This window comes from Hemiscyllium ocellatum, chromosome 2 (assembly GCF_020745735.1).
Source record: "Hemiscyllium ocellatum isolate sHemOce1 chromosome 2, sHemOce1.pat.X.cur, whole genome shotgun sequence".
Taxonomy (NCBI): Eukaryota; Metazoa; Chordata; class Chondrichthyes; order Orectolobiformes; family Hemiscylliidae; genus Hemiscyllium; species Hemiscyllium ocellatum.
In genome coordinates, this window is record NC_083402.1 from 31,006,419 (window position 1) to 31,024,730 (window position 18,312).

Consider the following 18,312-nt stretch of genomic DNA (forward strand, 5'->3'; position numbering starts at 1 on the left):
AACACTGGACGGTAAAGGTCATTCTTGGCTTACGAGGGCTGCCTTCTCATTAGAGGGAAATGACTGGTGGCGGTTTAACACTTCAGGCGAGGGAGAGGTTGAGAAGGTGAGACATTCTAGATAACCTCAGTCAGTGTGGGAATTGAACCCACACTGTTAGCATCACAAACCAGCCATCCAGCCAACTGAGTTATTCAGATTACCATTGTAGGGTTAGCCCGCACAATCTCAGCTGTACTATGAATGAACTAACAGATACAGCATTCATGTCTATTTATTTTGTTTTGTTTTACTTAAGAGTTTACAAAGAAGTCTTTGTCTAATACATGATATCAGCGTTTCTTTAATTAGGGTGTAGAAAGGACACTGTGTGAAAAATCAAAATGAATGGGAAACTGACGTTTGAGGGAATATATAAAAATTTGCATGCATCGTGGAAATAATTATTCAAGTAGGGAATGATGGGGTTTGAAAATGGCAGTCAAACTCTGAGATGCAGAACAATGTTTTTTGGCAGAGTCTGACAAGTGACAGATCATTATAAGACTTCACATTCCTGAGTGTGGAGACTCGTGTGTAACAGCTCAGGTGTCTGAATGCTATTTAGGTGCTTCCACCAGCTAAAGGTTCTTACTAACATTAAAGAGGATCATTTTAACCTCTCGAGCAGTGTCTTTAACTCAGAGCCAGAAGGCCTGGACTCATGTCCCACCTATTCCAGAGATGAGTCATAATATCCACCATCCGTAATCAAACAAGTTGATTAAAAATACTTAAAAATATAGTGGATCCCAATTTAAGTTCATCTGAAGTTTCTGTTGCATCAATTGACAAAAATATTCTTTGATATAAAGATTTTAGTGAAAGCTTGTAAATATACTCAGTGTGTCAATCTCATTGAAATTTTAATATCTGAGATAGTGTGAAGAATACCACACTACATTTAGATTTCAGTAACATGTACTTTTCAAACAATTTGCAGTTAGGTCACTAAAATCCTCTGAAATTCTAGAAATAAATACCTGTCCAAAATACTTAAAATTAACTCCCCACATGATGTGTGAACATTTAAAGACATCATATTTTTAATAGTCCAGCTAGGTTGTCTGATGCCTCAAAACTTATAAATCAATAGTAACAGAAACAGCTTTATTGATATCTCGAAAATAATACGTTAAGGGATTTGCATATAAAGGGAGCTAGTGGAAAAATCCAGATCTGTGAAAAGGTGATAATTATTTACAAATTGTGCATTGCTTGAATAAATTAATAAAACAATAAACCCTTATGTACAACATACAAAAGTAATGTTAGCCTGAACATTTTAATTCATTTTTCAGCCAATAGCCTGTTGCTGGCTCATATGATTTTGTTTTAAAAAATTAAATGTGATTCACAAAGCTAAAGCTAATTGAAAAATGTATCTGTCTGCTTCTCCTCAATTTCGCCAGTTTAAGGAGCTGATTAAATGGACCGTTTGACCAGCCATCACAATCTCATACTTGACAAAGCAGGGAGACCATGCTCCCTCTTCATTTTGTGTTACTGCCCTGCTGGGACTCCTGCTGTTTTGATAATGGTGTGCAAGCAATACACTTAACAACAATTCTCAGAGAAAATAATCCTGTAAAGCTATTAGCACAATATTAGTGCTCATCTAAACACACATACTGTGCAAGGGCTGCAGGGTGGGGAGGGGTGGAATCAATTAAAGGTAAAGTTAATCAAATAGCAGTCAAGCCCTTCCAAATATCAAAATCCCTAGCTCTATTGGCACAGCTAATGACAAAACGCAGTAAGGAACATCAAAAGCTTGTGCATACACATTCTGCCATAAAGTCTTGCTTGACTCAGTCGTCATTATCCATTACACATTGAATCAAATGTCTGATTCAGCCATTCTCAAACTTTGTCAAATCAGATACATTAAAATCTTGCAGTCTTCCAAAAACAATATTGACAGTGACAGATCTGAAACAAAAGACTTAGCTCTCACATTGTAGTTAATTTCCACAATCTTTTCTTTATCTCTGCTCCAGGTTAACACCCCCTACTACTTTTGAATCTTTCTATTTTTGTTCAGTTATTCTTACTTTCCGTTGATTTTTTTCTTTTTGTTTGGTCTTTTTTTTAAATTCAAGAGATTTCTCTCTAATTCTTAAAAATGCTGCTGCACGTGAAAACTGTTAAGAAAGATCCGGAAGCCAGGCAGGCACCTCAATCAGCTGAGAAGCAGTCAGCAATTGCTCCTTTCAAAATGAAGCCAGTAAAAGAGCTGCTGAATCAAAGCTGGACAAAGCCAGCATGAATTGAACACTGTCCAGTAACGTTCAGAACATCCAAAGTGTCCCGAGAGAAAAATCAGGGCCTTGACTGCCGATGAGGGTGTGAGCTATGCTAGAAATCTACCAGTGGGCACCAAGTGAATAAAACAGTGGCTTCAGTCATGATGTTTGCTGCAGCTGAGTAGTTTGCTACTGTCAAGCTCACAAATGACAAATGGCCAATTAGTTAGGCATTCAGTGCACATATGGTTCGGGAGAGGGGAAAGCAAGCAGGGAAAATAGAAAATAAAGAAAACAAATCCATGACTTTAGCAGGAAAATGCTAGGAACATTTCAAATAAGACTATTTTCTAGATCGTTTGATCCACAGGAATCTTGCCTAAAACTTGAAGTTCAGACAAAAAGACTGACCAGAACATATTGCTTCTGAAATCTGCTATTCAACAGCCATTTCAGAACGTACATCTCAGCATTTAGTTCATCACTTTGTGTTTCAAGCATAGCAGCTCTTATATATTGCAAATAACTGATTCCTAAATTTTTCAGAAGTGTAAATTACCTTACCTTCACTTGCTCTTCAAATACAACTTGATACATTTCCTTTGGCATGTATAACAATCCCAAGTCTAGGTTACTGCAAGTAACACATTAAACCTTCTTAAGAGATCTGTACATACCTGTATTCATGGTGATAAGAGGACCAGCTGTTCTACTCCAGAGAATTCAGTTTACCCCTGAAAAATAAATAGAATTCAGCTGCTTTACTGCAGTCCAGACCAAAAATGGCAATGTAAAACAATGCAAGAATCCTTCAGTGATTTGCAAATCGTTAGATCGTTCATTCCGAAAACCCTCCTACTTGACGGGCTCCTGTCTTATTTATCAGAACAATTGGAATTTATGTTATTTAACGGTGATACTGCTGTCCTCATATTGATGCTATGTATCTGCAAAGGCATGTTTATAAATATGACTGGTGTTCAATTACTCCACATTATCATATAAAAGAAGTCTTTATCTCTGTTAGTATAAATGCTTATTATAAATCTCATACCAGTCAAGTGAAATCCCACACATTACGAGATGAAGCAGCTTCTCAAGACTGTGAAACAATAACACTATAATGTACTTCCAAACTCCAAGGTATTTGCCACTAACATATCAACTAAGCACAGCAAGTGTGCCTCGTTCCATAATGTGTGTGTGGCTATGGAAAGAAAATAAATCACATAACTTGATAAAGTACACTATGCCCCCAAGAAACATGAGGACAGAAGTAGAAGGCAGGAAATAAAAAAGGTTGGGGAACATGCTAAAGCTGAGAATCTGCTGGGTGTAACAATACAAATTTGAATTGTTTTCTTCTATTTCTTAATTGACAGACTGATTCTGGGCAGGAAAGCTGGAGGATGCAATTGGGGTCCTTTAGGATTGGTCAATGGCGACTAGAAACAGAAGATGATGAGTGACTGGAACTGGGTGGGGTCAGCCATGATGGAGAGAAGCAACGGGGAGGAAGCAACAAGAGGGGGTCTTGGGCAGAGGTAGGAAATAAGCTTAATAAAGCAGAGAAACAAGTGAAGCAAATAGAGAGTGTGACAGGGCACGTTCATTGTATGGAGTGGGCATCAGTGTTGAGGGATATTGCTGTTAATGCGTTGCTTTACACAGACAAAAGAAATGTACAAATACTCAAGGTTCGTCTTTGGATGAGACAAATGGAAAAACAATCGTAAATCCATGCAGTAGTTTATCCTGTTTTTCACCCCAGGATGTTTAGCCAGTTTGCTGTTTCTGCAATAATTGTAAATTAGTTACAAGTTTTTTTTGGAGTCTCGCTTTTTTTTTAAAGTGAAGTTATTCACAAAGCTGAAAAAGGCCTTTTTAGATCTGTTTATGGGATGTGGATGTTGCTGGCTGTACCACCACTTCGTGGCCATTCATAGCTGCCCTTGAGAAGGTGGTGGTGAGCTGCCTTCTAGACCTGCAGCAGTCCACGTGTTGTAGATGGTCCCACGATGCCCTTAGGGAGGGAATTCCAAGATTTCGACCCAGCAACAGTGAAGGAACGGTGATATGGTTCCAAGTCAGGATGGTCAGTGGTTTGGAGGTGAACTTGTTCTCATGGTAAATTTGTAGGTTTGGAAGGTTGGAAGCTAACTCAGAAGCTTTCTTGTAGATAGTACACACTGTTGCTACTGAGCATCGGTGATGGACAGAGTGGATGCTTGTGGATTTGGTGCCAATGAAGTGGGTTGTTTTGTCCTGGATGGTGTCAAGCTTGAGTGTTGTTGGATCTGCATCCATCCAAGCAAGTGGGGAATATTCCATCACACTCCTGATTTGTGCCTTTTGGATGGTTGTCAGGAGATGAGTTGCTCACCACTGTATTCCTAGTCTCTGACCAAGCTCTGGTAGCCACTATAGTTATATGGCTCTTGTATGTCAGGAGCAGAATGTTTCAAAATCAGAAAGTCATGATACAAATGGCCAGTGATAATTTGCAGAACCACGTACAAGCAACTTTTGCTCAGCATTTATCAACGTTATATTTCTAGCGCCACCAATAAAAATACTGTCTGTTACACTTCAGTCCATGAATAGCAATCAGACAGAAAAGAGAAACACCAGGGGGTATCCATAGTTCAATGGGGCCACAGACACAACAATTTAAATAAACCTCAATACTTCATATATGTTATCTTGCATTTGAATATATTACAGTAGATAATAAATAGCTGAAATATATTGCAGCCTTCACATTTTAAATGGTGATCCTTCACAATGTTTCTCCCTTCCATCCAGTCCTTTCATATTATTAAAAGGGAAATGTTGTTATCACTGGATTCTGTGTCAAGTGCTTGAATTCCAGATAGGCAAAAGCATGCTATTTAAACTTGGTTGTTTAAAAACTAGTTTGAAAATCTGACATGGAGGACAGAATCTTATTTTCTGGAGAATAAACGTGGAGGCAGGCCTGAAGCGCAAGGTACTTCCCCTCGGGAGCAGACTGGCTTGTTCAGCATCAGTCAGAGAGACTTCCTCTCATCTCAATGTGTTTGCCTACACAGGTAAACTACCAGTGGTCATCAAGCAGGAAATTGTGTCCCCTACTGGGACCTTCTGGGCTTCACCTTCCAATTAAAAGATGCCCAAGCAGCGTTTCACTCTGTCGGAAGCCAGGAGCATCACTCATGCTGCACTGCCTACCCTTGGGCTGTCACAGACCTGGTTAAAAAAAAGGAAATGCCATAATTTCCTGAAGGTTCCTGTGAATGCTGAACACCAGAAAAGGGAAGTGCTTTTTCACAAGGATGGTGACAACAGGCCATCTCAAATGATGCAGACAGGGGGAGCTTTGGAGATCAATATCCATGGCCAGCTCATGAAAACCCAGTACTGAAAAAGGATGAAGTGTTGTGCCAGGCTATGTACCACAGCCTACCCAAACTTTTGTGCCTCTTTGAGTGAGGTTTATCATTGTAAGGGTGCCACTGCAGAGAACTGTTACACAGAAACTGTGCACCAGGCATCTCCATCAGTTACCTCACAAACAATCAGTATCTGAGACTTCATTACAGCTACTGATACAGAATGACTGGCCCCACATTGGCGCTGCCTCTCACCTGCCAGAGCTCATACCTAAAAAGGAGATACAGCACTTAGTGGCTCATTCACTGACAGCTCACTGACCCCTCATTACAATTAGGAGAACCTGCAACTTTTCACCAAAGGTTAGCATGAGACAAGATACTGCCACTAAGGCTTTGGGATAAATACCACTCAGGATCATCAGACACACAGACCATATGATGCTTTGCTAATTTCCAGCAACACGAGCTCTTTCAAAACACTGAACCATCTTTCAATCAAAATCATTTAACTCCTAATTTCCCCTGCATCATGAAATTCTGAAAAGCAATACACAATCAGAGCTGTAGGGATTGACATCTCTATCAGTATCCATGGAAGCAGTTAATGTCCCTATGTTGATGTCTCTTTGTGCTTATCTCCTTCTGTGGAAGTAGAATGTACACAAACAACAATATTGTGCTTAATGCATGGATGAAAATGTGTTGCTGGTCAAAGCACAGCAGGCCAGGCAGCATCTCAGGAATAAGGAATTCAACGTTTCGAGCATAAGCCCTTCATCAGGAAGGAGATGCATGGAATAAGGGTCTTCATCCCTTCCAGGGACAGGCTGTTGAGCTGACTGTCAAATAATGGGACTGTGCCTGAGCTGAAGGATGGTCCGCCAGCTACAGTCATCTATTGAGAAAGCGTTCAAGCAGCTACAGCTCAATAAACCTGGATTGGAAGGTGCAAGGTGTTAGACTAGGGTGGACAAAGTCAGAAGTCACATGACACACCAGGTTATAGTCCAACAGGTTTATTTGAAATCACAGCTTTCAGAGCTTCGTTCCTTCGTCAGGTGATTGTGATTTCAAATCAACCTGTTGGACCAAACCTGGTGTCGTGTGACTTCTGACTTTGTCCAATAAAACCTTGGGCAAGTGTGGCGACTCACGGCATGAACACACCTTCATGAGCAGAATCTTCTTAGGTCCTGAATGACAAATGTTTCAATGGGAAATTTGGGATAATTACGATGAGTATGTCAAGTGAAGCCTTTCCCTATGTCAAGACCAAAAGGTTTGATTTTCCAACCAACACCCAGATGGCAAAAGGAGATTTTCACAAGTGCAACAATAGGCCTATTAATGGCAATTAGTGCTCACTAACATATCATCATTACTTAATCTTAATATGCAGACTCTCATTTTCCCAATTACTGCATAGAGACTAAACACCAAGAATTCATAGTATGAAAATCTGAGCAGGGACCTAACATCTGCAGCTCATTGCTTGCTCTTCTCAACATCCATCTTGAGTTTAAGAGCAGAGATGTTATGTTGCAGCCACACCTGGGGTCTGTGTGCAGTTTTGGTCTCCTTACTTGAGAAAGGATGTACTGGTACTAGAGGTGGTGCAGATGTGGTTCATGAGGTCGATTCCAGACCTTGAGGGGGTTGGCTTATGAGAGCAAACTGATAGACTGGGACTATATTCTTTGGAATTTAGAAGAACTGGGGTGGGGGGGAGTCGTATAAAAACATATAAAATTACGAAGGGAATAGATAAGATAGAGGTAGAGAATATGTTTCCACTGGAAGGTGAAGCTGGAACAAGAGGGCATTGCCTCAAAATTAGGGGGAGCAGATCTAGGATTGAATTGGAAAGAAACTTCTTCGCCCAGAGGATTGTGAATCTATGGAATTCCCTGCCCAGTGAAGTAGTTGACACTACTTCAGTAAACGTTTTTAAAGCTAGGTAGTTTTTTTTTGAACAATAAAGAAATTAAAGGAGACGGTGAATGGGCAGGTAAGTGGAGCTGAGTCCATGAAAGGATCAGTCATGATCTTATAGAATGGCGGAGCAGGCTCGAAGGGCCAGGTGGCCTACTCCTGCTCCTAATTCCTATGTTTTTACATTCTTGGATAGCCAAAGCCAACATTGCAGGGCATGTTCCATGGGCAATGATCACATGCACCCCCATATCTAAAGATATTGGCATCTGACACACACTAGCTTCACCACATCCTCATGGCCCATCTCCGATCCACTTACAATATGATTCTGCACTTCAGTTCAGCACTATGGAAAGCCTCAGCCCCGTTCCCTTTAATTGCAACACTACTGCAAAGATATTTTGTACACAGGGACAGCCACCCAGCTCACGGACTAGGCTAGGGCCTATCTCAAAGTTGATTGCTCACTCTTAGTGCACATTCACTTTGCACCCACCATGATGCTCACAGCATCCATGTTTGTCCTTTTCACTCTATGCCTCCTCAGTCTCAGCTTAAAGGCTTGTGGCACTCAGATCTTCCCTTGCTGTACAGTGCAAACAGTCAGACAGGTAGCTTGACGTGAAGGTAGCTTGACGTGATTGTCAGCAGTCACCTGTCAAAGGGTCGAACAATATGCTGTAATGCACTGTCCTCTCTCAATGTCACACCTAAAGCGCTGTATATCAACTACATGGCCATGTCTCAAAGCCAAAAGGCAGTAGCCCTCAGTTAAGCACGGTCGAACCTCAGTTAATCAGTCATGGGGCTCGTCCGATAGGAGTACAGGGTCATGAGCAGCGTGAGTCAGCCATAGTCAAGGCTCATTAAAAAAACAGACAAACAGTAATTTAAAATCTTCAATCCCAACCTCACCATCAAACCCGCAGACAAGGGAGGCGCGGTGGTAGTTTGGCGCACTGACCTGTACACCGCTGAAGCCAAACGCCAGCTCGCGGACGCCTCCTCTTATCGCCCCCTTGACCACGACCCCACCTCCCACCACCAAACCATCATCTCCCAGACCATCCAGGACCTCATCACCTCAGGGGATCTCCCATCCACCGCCTCCAACCTCATAGTCCCACAACCCCGCACCGCCCGTTTCTACCTCCTGCCCAAAATCCACAAACCTGCCTGCCCCGGCCGACCCATTGTCTCAGCCTGCTCCTGCCCCACCGAACTCATCTCCCAATACCTCGACACGGTCCTGTCCCCTTTAGTCCAAGAACTCCCCACCTACGTTCGGGACACCACCCACGCCCTCCACCTCCTCCAGGATTTTCGCTTCCCCGGTCCCCAACGCCTTATTTTCACTATGGACATCCAGTCCCTGTACACCTCCATCCCCCATCACGAAGGACTCAAAGCCCTCCGCTTCTTCCTTTCCCGCCGCACCAACCAGTACCCTTCCACTGACACCCTCCTTCGACTGACTGAACTGGTCCTCACCTTGAATAACTTCTCTTTTCAATCCTCACACTTCCTCCAAACTAAAGGAGTTGCCATGGGCACCCGCATGGGCCCCAGCTATGCCTGCCTCTTCGTAGGATATGTGGAACAGTCCATCTTCCGCAACTACACTGGCACCACCCCCCACCTTTTCCTCCGCTACATCGATGACTGTATCGGCGCTGCCTCGTGCTCCCACGAGGAGGTTGAACAGTTCATCAACTTTACTAACACCTTCCATCCCGACCTGAAATTCACCTGGACTGTCTCAGACTCCTCCCTCCCCTTCCTAGACCTTTCCATTTCTATCTCGGGCGACCGACTCAACACAGACATCTATTATAAACCGACTGACTCCCACAGCTACCTGGACTACACCTCCTCCCACCCTGCCCCCTGTAAAAACGCCATCCCATATTCCCAATTCCTTCGTCTCCGCCGCATCTGCTCCCAGGAGGATCAATTCCAACACCGCACAGCCCAGATGGCCTCCTTCTTCAAGGACCGCAGATTCCCCCCAGACGTGATCGACGATGCCCTCCACCGCATCTCCTCCACTTCCCGCTCCTCCGCCCTTGAGCCCCGCTCCTCCAACCGCCACCAAGACAGAACCCCACTGGTTCTCACCTACCACCCCACCAACCTCCGCATACAACGTATCATCCGCCGCCATTTCCGCCACCTCCAAACGGACCCCACCACCAAGGATATATTTCCCTCCCCTCCCCTATCAGCGTTCCGCAAGGACCACTCCCTTCGTGACTCCCTCGTCAGATCCACACCCCCCACCAACCCAACCTCCACCCCCGGCACCTTCCCCTGCAACCGCAGGAAATGTAAAACTTGCGCCCACACCTCCACACTCACTTCCCTCCAAGGCCCCAAGGGATCCTTCCATATCCGCCACAAGTTCACCTGTACCTCCACACACATCATCTATTGCATCCGCTGCACCCGATGTGGCCTCCTCTATATTGGTGAGACAGGCCGCTTACTTGCGGAACGCTTCAGAGAACACTTCCGGGCCGCCCGAACCAACCAACCCAATCACCCCGTGGCTCAACACTTTAACTCCCCCTCCCACTCCACCGAGGACATGCAGGTCCTTGGACTCCTCCACCGGCAGAACACAACTACACGACGGCTGGAGGAGGAGCGCCTCATCTTCCGCCTGGGAACCCTCCAACCACAAGGTATGAATTCAGATTTCTCCAGCTTCCTCATTTCCCCTCCCCCCACCTTGTCTCAGTCGGTTCCCTCAACTCAGCACCGCCCTCCTAACCTGCAATCCTCTTCCTGACCTCTCCGCCCCCACCCCACTCCGGCCTATCACCCTCACCTTGACCTCCTTCCACCTATCCCACCTCCATCGCCCCTCCCCCTAGTCCCTCCTCCCTACCTTTTATCTTAGCCTGCTTGGCTCTCTCTCTCTTATTCCTGATGAAGGGCTTATGCTCGAAACGTCGAATTCTCTATTCCTGAGATGCTGCCTGGCCTGCTGTGCTTTGACCAGCAACACATTTGCAAACAGTAATTTAAACCTAAGTCACCTATGAGTCACAGTTCACGCACAGACTGGAGTGAAGGGAAGAAGAGTCTGCTCACTTTCTAATACACTAGTGCGAGAAACAGGGTGACTGCCATCACAGAAAGCCAGTTCCAACAGAGGACCCCGTATTATCTGCTGGATACACATGGAACCATACAGTCATACAGGACAGAAACAGATTCTTTGGCCCAAATCACCCGTGCAGACCAGGTTTCCGAAACTGAACTTGTCCCATTTGCCTGCATTTGTTCCATAGCCCTCTAAACCTTTCCTATCCACTTCACTCCATAGTTATAGATGCACTCATTCACCCTCCCTCCCTATCTCACCTCATTACCCAACTGTGTGCTCATACTTAATACCCAGGTTCCAACCTTGCTTGTTCTATTGCCCTTATTAGTGTTCCTTTCCCCAATACATCCCACCTGACTCTCTCCATTTCCCAGGATCTTTCCAATGTCCCATAAGTTCAAAGTTAGGACTTCAACTTTTAGATAGACCAGGTCGTACTCACCAAAGTTTGGAGGGAGAACTCTTCTCTGCCAGGTATGATGAGATTAGATTCCCTACAGTGTGGAAACAGGCCCTGCAGTACAAGCAGTCCACACTGACATTCCGAAGAGTAACCCACCCAGACCCATTTCCCGTGGACTAATGCATCTAACACTGTGGGCAATTTAGCATGGCCAATTCACCAGACCTGCACATCTTTGGACTGTGGGAGGAAACTGGAGCACCTGGAGGAAACCCACGCAGACACGGGGAGAATGTGCAAACGCCACGGACAGTCACCAGAGGCTGGAATCAAACCTGGGACCCTGGTGCTGTGAGGCAGCAGTACTAACCACCGAGCCACCATGCCGCCCCCTATGTGGCAAGCATTTATGATTGTGTTTGCGAACAGACAGGTTCACAAGATTGCGCATGTGAATGTAATTCCCCTGGACCGGGGGGAGGTTAATGACTGCTCATGACATGCTGATGAATGCAAAACAGATTCCCAACCACGAAGGTTGAGAAAGTTGACCTGCCTGAAGCGTTCAGAAAACTTAATTTGCAAAATTTTAAACCTAATGTCAGGCAAGTGTTTTTTTTTGCTGCCCAGCCTTCTAATTGCTGCAGGCAGACCCAGAAGATTCCATCCTAATAATAAGCACGTTATACCTATGGTAATAAAGCAGGAACTATAAGAACTAACAGAGTTGCATTCCAAAAATGAACTCCAATTATGCAAAGCAATTTAGATATCGTCACTGAGAGGCCATTTACAGTATCTTAATTGAAAAATGCTGAAACATATCTTGCTTCTTCGTTTTTCCAAACCTCAGTTGATTACCTTTTTTTAGAAAAAGGCATGGAACGAGAAGCTATTTCTACTAATGCTTAATTTATAATTAGACAAGTTCTCTACTACTTATCGGCGTCTATAAAGCCTCAGTACAATTTTAAAATTTGAATGTTTTCAGAGACTGGAGAACATACCTAAACTGCAGACTGCCAGCATTCTTCAAATATTTCCCTCTGCCAAAGGAGAGGAACTAGACTTGACTTTTTCCTAACTTGGACGGACTTAAATCAATGTCAGAACCACATGAAGGAGGCAGTGGCAAAACTGGCTGAACAATGAGGACTGATGTCTAAGGCAGGTTCACCATAACAATGATTAATGGACACAACAGCAGTAATTTAAGGTTCTAATTACATGGAAATCATTGTTCACACTCCATTTTGGGAGTCCCCAGGGATGAGAGCCTTATCAGTGCCTAAGTCAGCAATTGGTGGAACTTCTGTTGATCGTTACCACTCTAGAAAATACCTTTTTTGTCTTGGGAATTTTTTTTTGGTTGCCATTTTTCTGAAATGCATATATTACAAACCCTGTTCTAGAAATATGTCTGAATTTAGACTTGCATCTGCTTTTGTTTCTCACTTAATGGATTGTGAAATTATTTTAATTGATTACGATGACTACCTTTCATTATTACAACAAAATGTTTTGTTCTCTTTTCCTTGTGATCAAATCCAAATGATAGGACTGATGGTTATTGTTTTCAGTTGCTTTGTTAAAATACCCACTTTTTAATCCAATGCTTTCTTCATATTCTGAATCCCTCACACCCAACCAAACCCCACTGACTGCATTGTTTTGGTTATGTATGAGATACCTTTTTCTATCTCAGAACTGTCTCCATGGGCAATGTCCTTTAGTCATTATCTTGTTGAAATTTTCAGACTCGTAAATTTTTTAACTGGTTAAGTATTTTTATTTCTGCCAGCGAGATCCAATTTTGCAAAATTGGGCCATTTGGCCCATCGGGTCTGTCCTGTCATTTAATCATGGCTGATATGTTTCTTAACACCATTCTCCCACCTTCTCCCAGTATCCCTTGATCCCCTTACCAGTCAAGAACCTATCTTTGTCTTAAATACATTCAGTTACTTATTACCACAGAAGGCTGTGGTCCACAGATTAACCATACTCTGGCTGGAGAAATTCCTCCTCATCTCAGTTCTAAAGGTTGTTCCTTCATTCTGAGGCTGTGCCTCGGGTCATAGTCTCTCTGACTAGTGGAAAGATGCTCTCCATGTCCACTCTAACCAAGCCTTTCAGTCTTCTGTGAATTTCAATCAGTTTCCCCCCTCACCTTTCTCAACTCCATCGAGTACAGACCCAGAGCCCTCAGCTGCTCCTCATAAGACCAAGTCATCCATACCTGGGATCATTCTTGTAAACTTCCTCTGGAACCCCTCCAATGCTTCCTCACATACAAGGCTCAAATGTTGTCTGACCAGAACCTTATACAATTCAGCAGGACATCCCCAAACTTGTAATTCTCACATTCTTGAAATGAATGCTCACAATGCAATTGCCTTCCTAACTGCCAAATGAACCTGCATGTTAACCTTAAGAGAATCCTAAACTAGGACTCCAAAGTGTGCTTCAGATTTCTAAAGCTATTACCCCATTTATAAGTAGTCTATACCTCTGTTCTTCCAGTCAAAGTGAGTAACTTTGCGCATTTCCCACATTGTATTCTATCTGCTGAATTTTGCCCTCTTTCCGAGCCTGTCAAAGTCCTCTGCAGCCTCCCAACCTCCTCAACACTACCTGTCCCTCCACCTATCTCTGTGTCATCTGAAAACATAGCAACGATACCAATAGTTCCTTTGCCCAGATCATTAATCTATAATGTGTGGAATTCTCTTCCACAGGAAGCTGTTGGGACCAATTCATTAGACATATTCGAGTTGGAGCTGGACAATGGCCCTTGCAACTGAAGGTATCAAGGGGTGTGTGGAGAAACTGGGAATGGGATACTGAGACTGCATGATTAGCCATGATCATATTAAATGGTAGTGTGGCCTCCAAGGGCTGAATGGCCTACTCCTGAACCCATTTTCTATGTTTCTATGTTTAATGTGAACAGTTGTGGTCCCAAAACTGGCCCCTGCGGAACTTGACTAGTCACCAGCTACCATCCTGAAACAGACCACTTTATCCCAACTCATTGCCTTTTGCCAGTCAGCTAATGCTCAATCCATACCAATACCTTGCCCCTAACACGACTCTTATCTTACTTAGCAGCTCCTCCTCCACCCACCACCGCAGCACCTTGTCAAAAGCCTTCTGGAAATACAAATAGACCACATCCACTGGCTCTCCTTTGCCAAACTTGCTCATTACTTGCTCAAAGAATTCTAACAGATTGGACAGACCTGACCTCCCCTTGCCGAAGCCATGCTGGCTCAGCCCAATTTGACATGTACTTCTAAGAACTCCACAATCTCATTCTTTAAGAATTGACTCTAAAATCTCACCAATGACTGAGGTTAAGCTAGCTGGTCTGTAATGCCACCGTCCATTTTTTTTAAACAGGGATGTTACATTGGCCATTTTCCAATCCTCTGGGATCCTCCTAACTCCAGGGATTCCTGAAAGATCACCACCAATGCCTCTACAATCTCCTCAGCTATCTCCTTCAGAACTCTGTGTTGCAGTCCACTTGATTCAGGTGATTTATCCATCTGCAGACCTTTCACCTTCTCCTTAGTGATGACCAACACACCCACCTCTGCTCCCTGACTCTCTTGAAGTTCTGGTCTGCTACTGATGTCGGCTACTGTGAAAACTGATGCAAAATACCTATTCAACTCCTCTGCCATTTCTTTTTTCCCCATTACTACATCTCCAGCCTCATTATTCAGTGATCTAATGTCCATTCATGCCCCTATTTTATCTTTTATATACCTAAAACATTTCTTGCATTCTTCATTTATATTACAAGCTATCTTTCCTTCCTATTTCAACTTCTGCCCCCTTATTTCTTCTTTAGCAGTCCTCTGTTGGTTTTGAAAGCTAGAGACAATCCTCTGGCTTCCCACTACTCTTCACCAAATTGCATGCTTTTTCTTCCACTTTTATGCTGTCCCTGACTTCCTTGTCTACCATGGTTGCCTCGTCCTCCACTTAATCTGTTTCTTCTTTCTTGGGTTGAATTTCTGCTGTGCCGCCTGAATTACCCCCAGATACTCTTGTTATTGCTGCCTATCCATCTTCCCTGTTAGACTCCCCTTTCAATCAACTCTTGCTAGCTCCTCCCTCATGTCACTAGTTACCTTTACTCCGATTCCAGCTTCTCCCTCTCAAGGGTGAATTCACCTGCAGGGTGAATTCCATCATATTGTGGTCACTGTCTCCTAGGTGCTCCTTCACCTTAAGCTCCCTAATCAAGGCTGCCTCATTACACATCACCAAATCCAGAATTGCCTGCTCTCTAGTGAGCTCCACTACATAATGCTCCAGAAAACCATCTTGTAGATATTCCGCAAATTCCTTTTCTTGGGATCCGCCTATTACCTGATTTGCCCAGTCCACCTGAATACTGAAGTCCCCCATGATTACTGTAATTACAAGATGATGGTGGAGAAACAGCATAATGTGCTGACTTCTCAGCCCAGGAGCCTGGAGCTCATCTATTCCATCAACTTTCATTTTTTTTCCTATGCTTTACTTAAATATTTCCATTTATTATGGTACCTTCACCTTTTTTTAACAACTTTGGCAGAAGGATCTTCTCCTAGCCTAGGTGCAGCGACAAGGTGGCTTCCAGTAGTCCGGAATGGAGGTACAGACCTGGTTCTGGATCAGTGGTGCTGGAAGAGCACAGCAGTTCAGGCAGCATCCAACGAGCAGCGTGGAGGTCTAGTCCTGGTATGGCCATCTCATCTTGGTGGGGCAGTCTCAGACAAGCTGTGCATGGCACCTTTGGCCTGGTTTTCCGAAAACCCAGGAGCCATTGATTGAACTTTGATGAACTTTGACTTATTTTTGTTCTTATCTATGACTTCCATCATTAATTGAGGTACTGTGTAATGGTGGCTCATAACAAGTTTTTGCATTTTTTTATATACACATGGCAAGAAATTGCTATTTTATTCTATTCTCACATGCCTTTTCCATCCTGATTTATTTTCTGCCACACATTCTGACTACTGCCAGGTGGCAAAAACAGAAATTGCTGGAAAAGCTCAGCAGGTCTCTCAGCATTTGTGGAAAGAATTCTGAGTTCATGTTTCATGTTGTGTGACCCTTCCTCAGAATTCTGACTTTTCTCCACAGATGCTGCCAGAGCTCCTGAAGTTTTCCAGCAATTTCTGTTTTTGCCTTTGATTTACAGCATCCGCAGTTTTTTCGGTTTTTACTGCTGGGGGCCCGCATGTAACTCTCATCAGGGTCTTTTTGTTGCTTTGCAATTTCACAATTCTACCCACATAAATTCTCTGCCTTCTTACTCTATATTCCTTCATGTTATTGATTTAAACCTGCCTCTGTCCCCACCTGCCTGATCCTTTAGTGTAGGATAGGAAACGTGTCCTTAGATATTCAGTTCCAAATCCTAATCCCCTTGCAGCTATATCTCGGTAATACCCACAACATTGTACCTGCCAATTTCAAATCTGTGCTACAACACCATTTATGTTGTTTTGTATACTGAGTACATTTAAGTGAAACACCCTCATCTTGTGTTTACTGCCCCTCTTCTCATAGTCGTCCCCTTATCTGCTCAACCTGAAATTAGATTGCGGATGTGGCAATACTGCTCCTTTAACAAGGTTCTGTTGTCTTTGGCTGATTTTTTCAGAGAGGTCATAACAGACACAGACTCTAAAAGGTCTAAGTCAAAGGGTTTTAGGCCAGTTTGATTATAGCTAACAGATGTGCCTCAGGCAAAAGGCTTTTATGTTTAAAAGAAACACTTCTTTGATGAAAGGGGAATGTCCCTTTCTCCCAGTTCAGCTTTTCTCTGGTTTGGTTTGGTTTTAGCACTGGAGTTGAAAAAGCTGCTGTCCACCAAAGCAGCAGGTCTAGATTGATCCTGCTGTCCCTCAGGCTTCTCTCCTGTATGACTTTGGATTTGATTTTACCTTTTGTGCCAAGGGGTGTTTATGGGGATTGTTGCAAGTATTTGGAACTGCATCATTAAGTTGGCATCATCTGTTGGGGTTTTGGATACATTGTTTTTTGGTATTCTGTTGTCTTTTGTTTGTGTTTCATTTGGTAATTTTGTCAACAAATTCTGTTTTGTTTGAAGACAAGTGGTTTGACCAGCTGCATCGCTCCTGGAATATCCGCCTTACACCTGCTTATTAGCAAAGTTACAGTCTGGGCTACTTCCTTGAAAAGTTTTGAGGGGGTCTGAACTGGTCTATAATACTGAGCCTTTCCACGCTATCTGACCCATTACTTCTTCTGTAAAATTTAATAACCTCTGCTGAGGTCTCCCCACCATTTTTGATAACTTTCCATGCAACTGAAGAACTCCCACTATTTAGTTTAAAAGGTCCATTCTTCTGCAGTTATAGCAAGATACATAAGGAAACCTGTGCTGTTGGGGCATCTTCATCTGAAGAGTGCTGAAGTCAGTGTTCCGGCATACTATATAACTAGAGCTGTAGAGATAACTTCATTTTAAATTGTGGGGGAAAAGGACAAAGTAATACTGCAGGGTAGGAATAAAAGGTGATGATACTGGCTGAAAGAGACCATGTGTACAAACATAAGAATGAGTGGAGAAAATTTGATTTAATCTAGTTGAGAGGGAAATTTACGTGACGGGCGCTTTAGAAATCCATAAATAAATGTTGAGGCAATGTACTGACATATATAAACACAAGCAGTGTGGAACAAGATGGATAGATTGGGATAATTTCAAAGTAATATTACAGAAAATAAAATCCATTTAGGGAACAGCAGTAAAATTAAAAGTGAAATAATTTCATCTGAATGCATCAATCACCCTCAATAAGATGGATTGACTCATTTCATAAATGTTTTAAGAATAACTGCTATGTTAGAAAAAAAAGTTAGAAAATGGCCAAAGTTGAGAAATAAATATTCCAGGGTGCACAATACTTCAAAGTGACAGGCTGAATAGCAAAGGAAGAGTAGTGTCTTGCTGCCTGGCCTGCTCTGCTTTGACCAGCAACACATTTTCAGCTAGTGTCTCTAATAGCAATGCATGACGAAAATAGATTTGTGAGAAATGGTCTTGACTCAAAAACTAAAAGCAAATGCAGGATGCAGAATAGGAGTAGGAGAAAATGCAGTTTGATTAGTATATACTATTTGACGGTGTTAAACATGAAGATTGTGTAACAATGATAATGTAATTATTAT

General features: G+C 43.1%; 1 protein-coding gene across 1 annotated transcript in view; it reads right to left on the reverse strand.

The window, feature by feature from the left end:
* LOC132822257 (sorbin and SH3 domain-containing protein 2-like) overlaps positions 1-18,312 on the reverse strand; it is a 306,243-nt gene that overhangs the window by 188,974 nt on the left and 98,957 nt on the right. The window contains exon 2 of the mRNA XM_060835395.1: positions 2,963-3,019. Coding sequence (XP_060691378.1) covers positions 2,963-2,972 — 10 coding nt within the window. The 5' untranslated portion in view covers positions 2,973-3,019. The remainder of the gene's footprint in view (positions 1-2,962; positions 3,020-18,312) is intronic.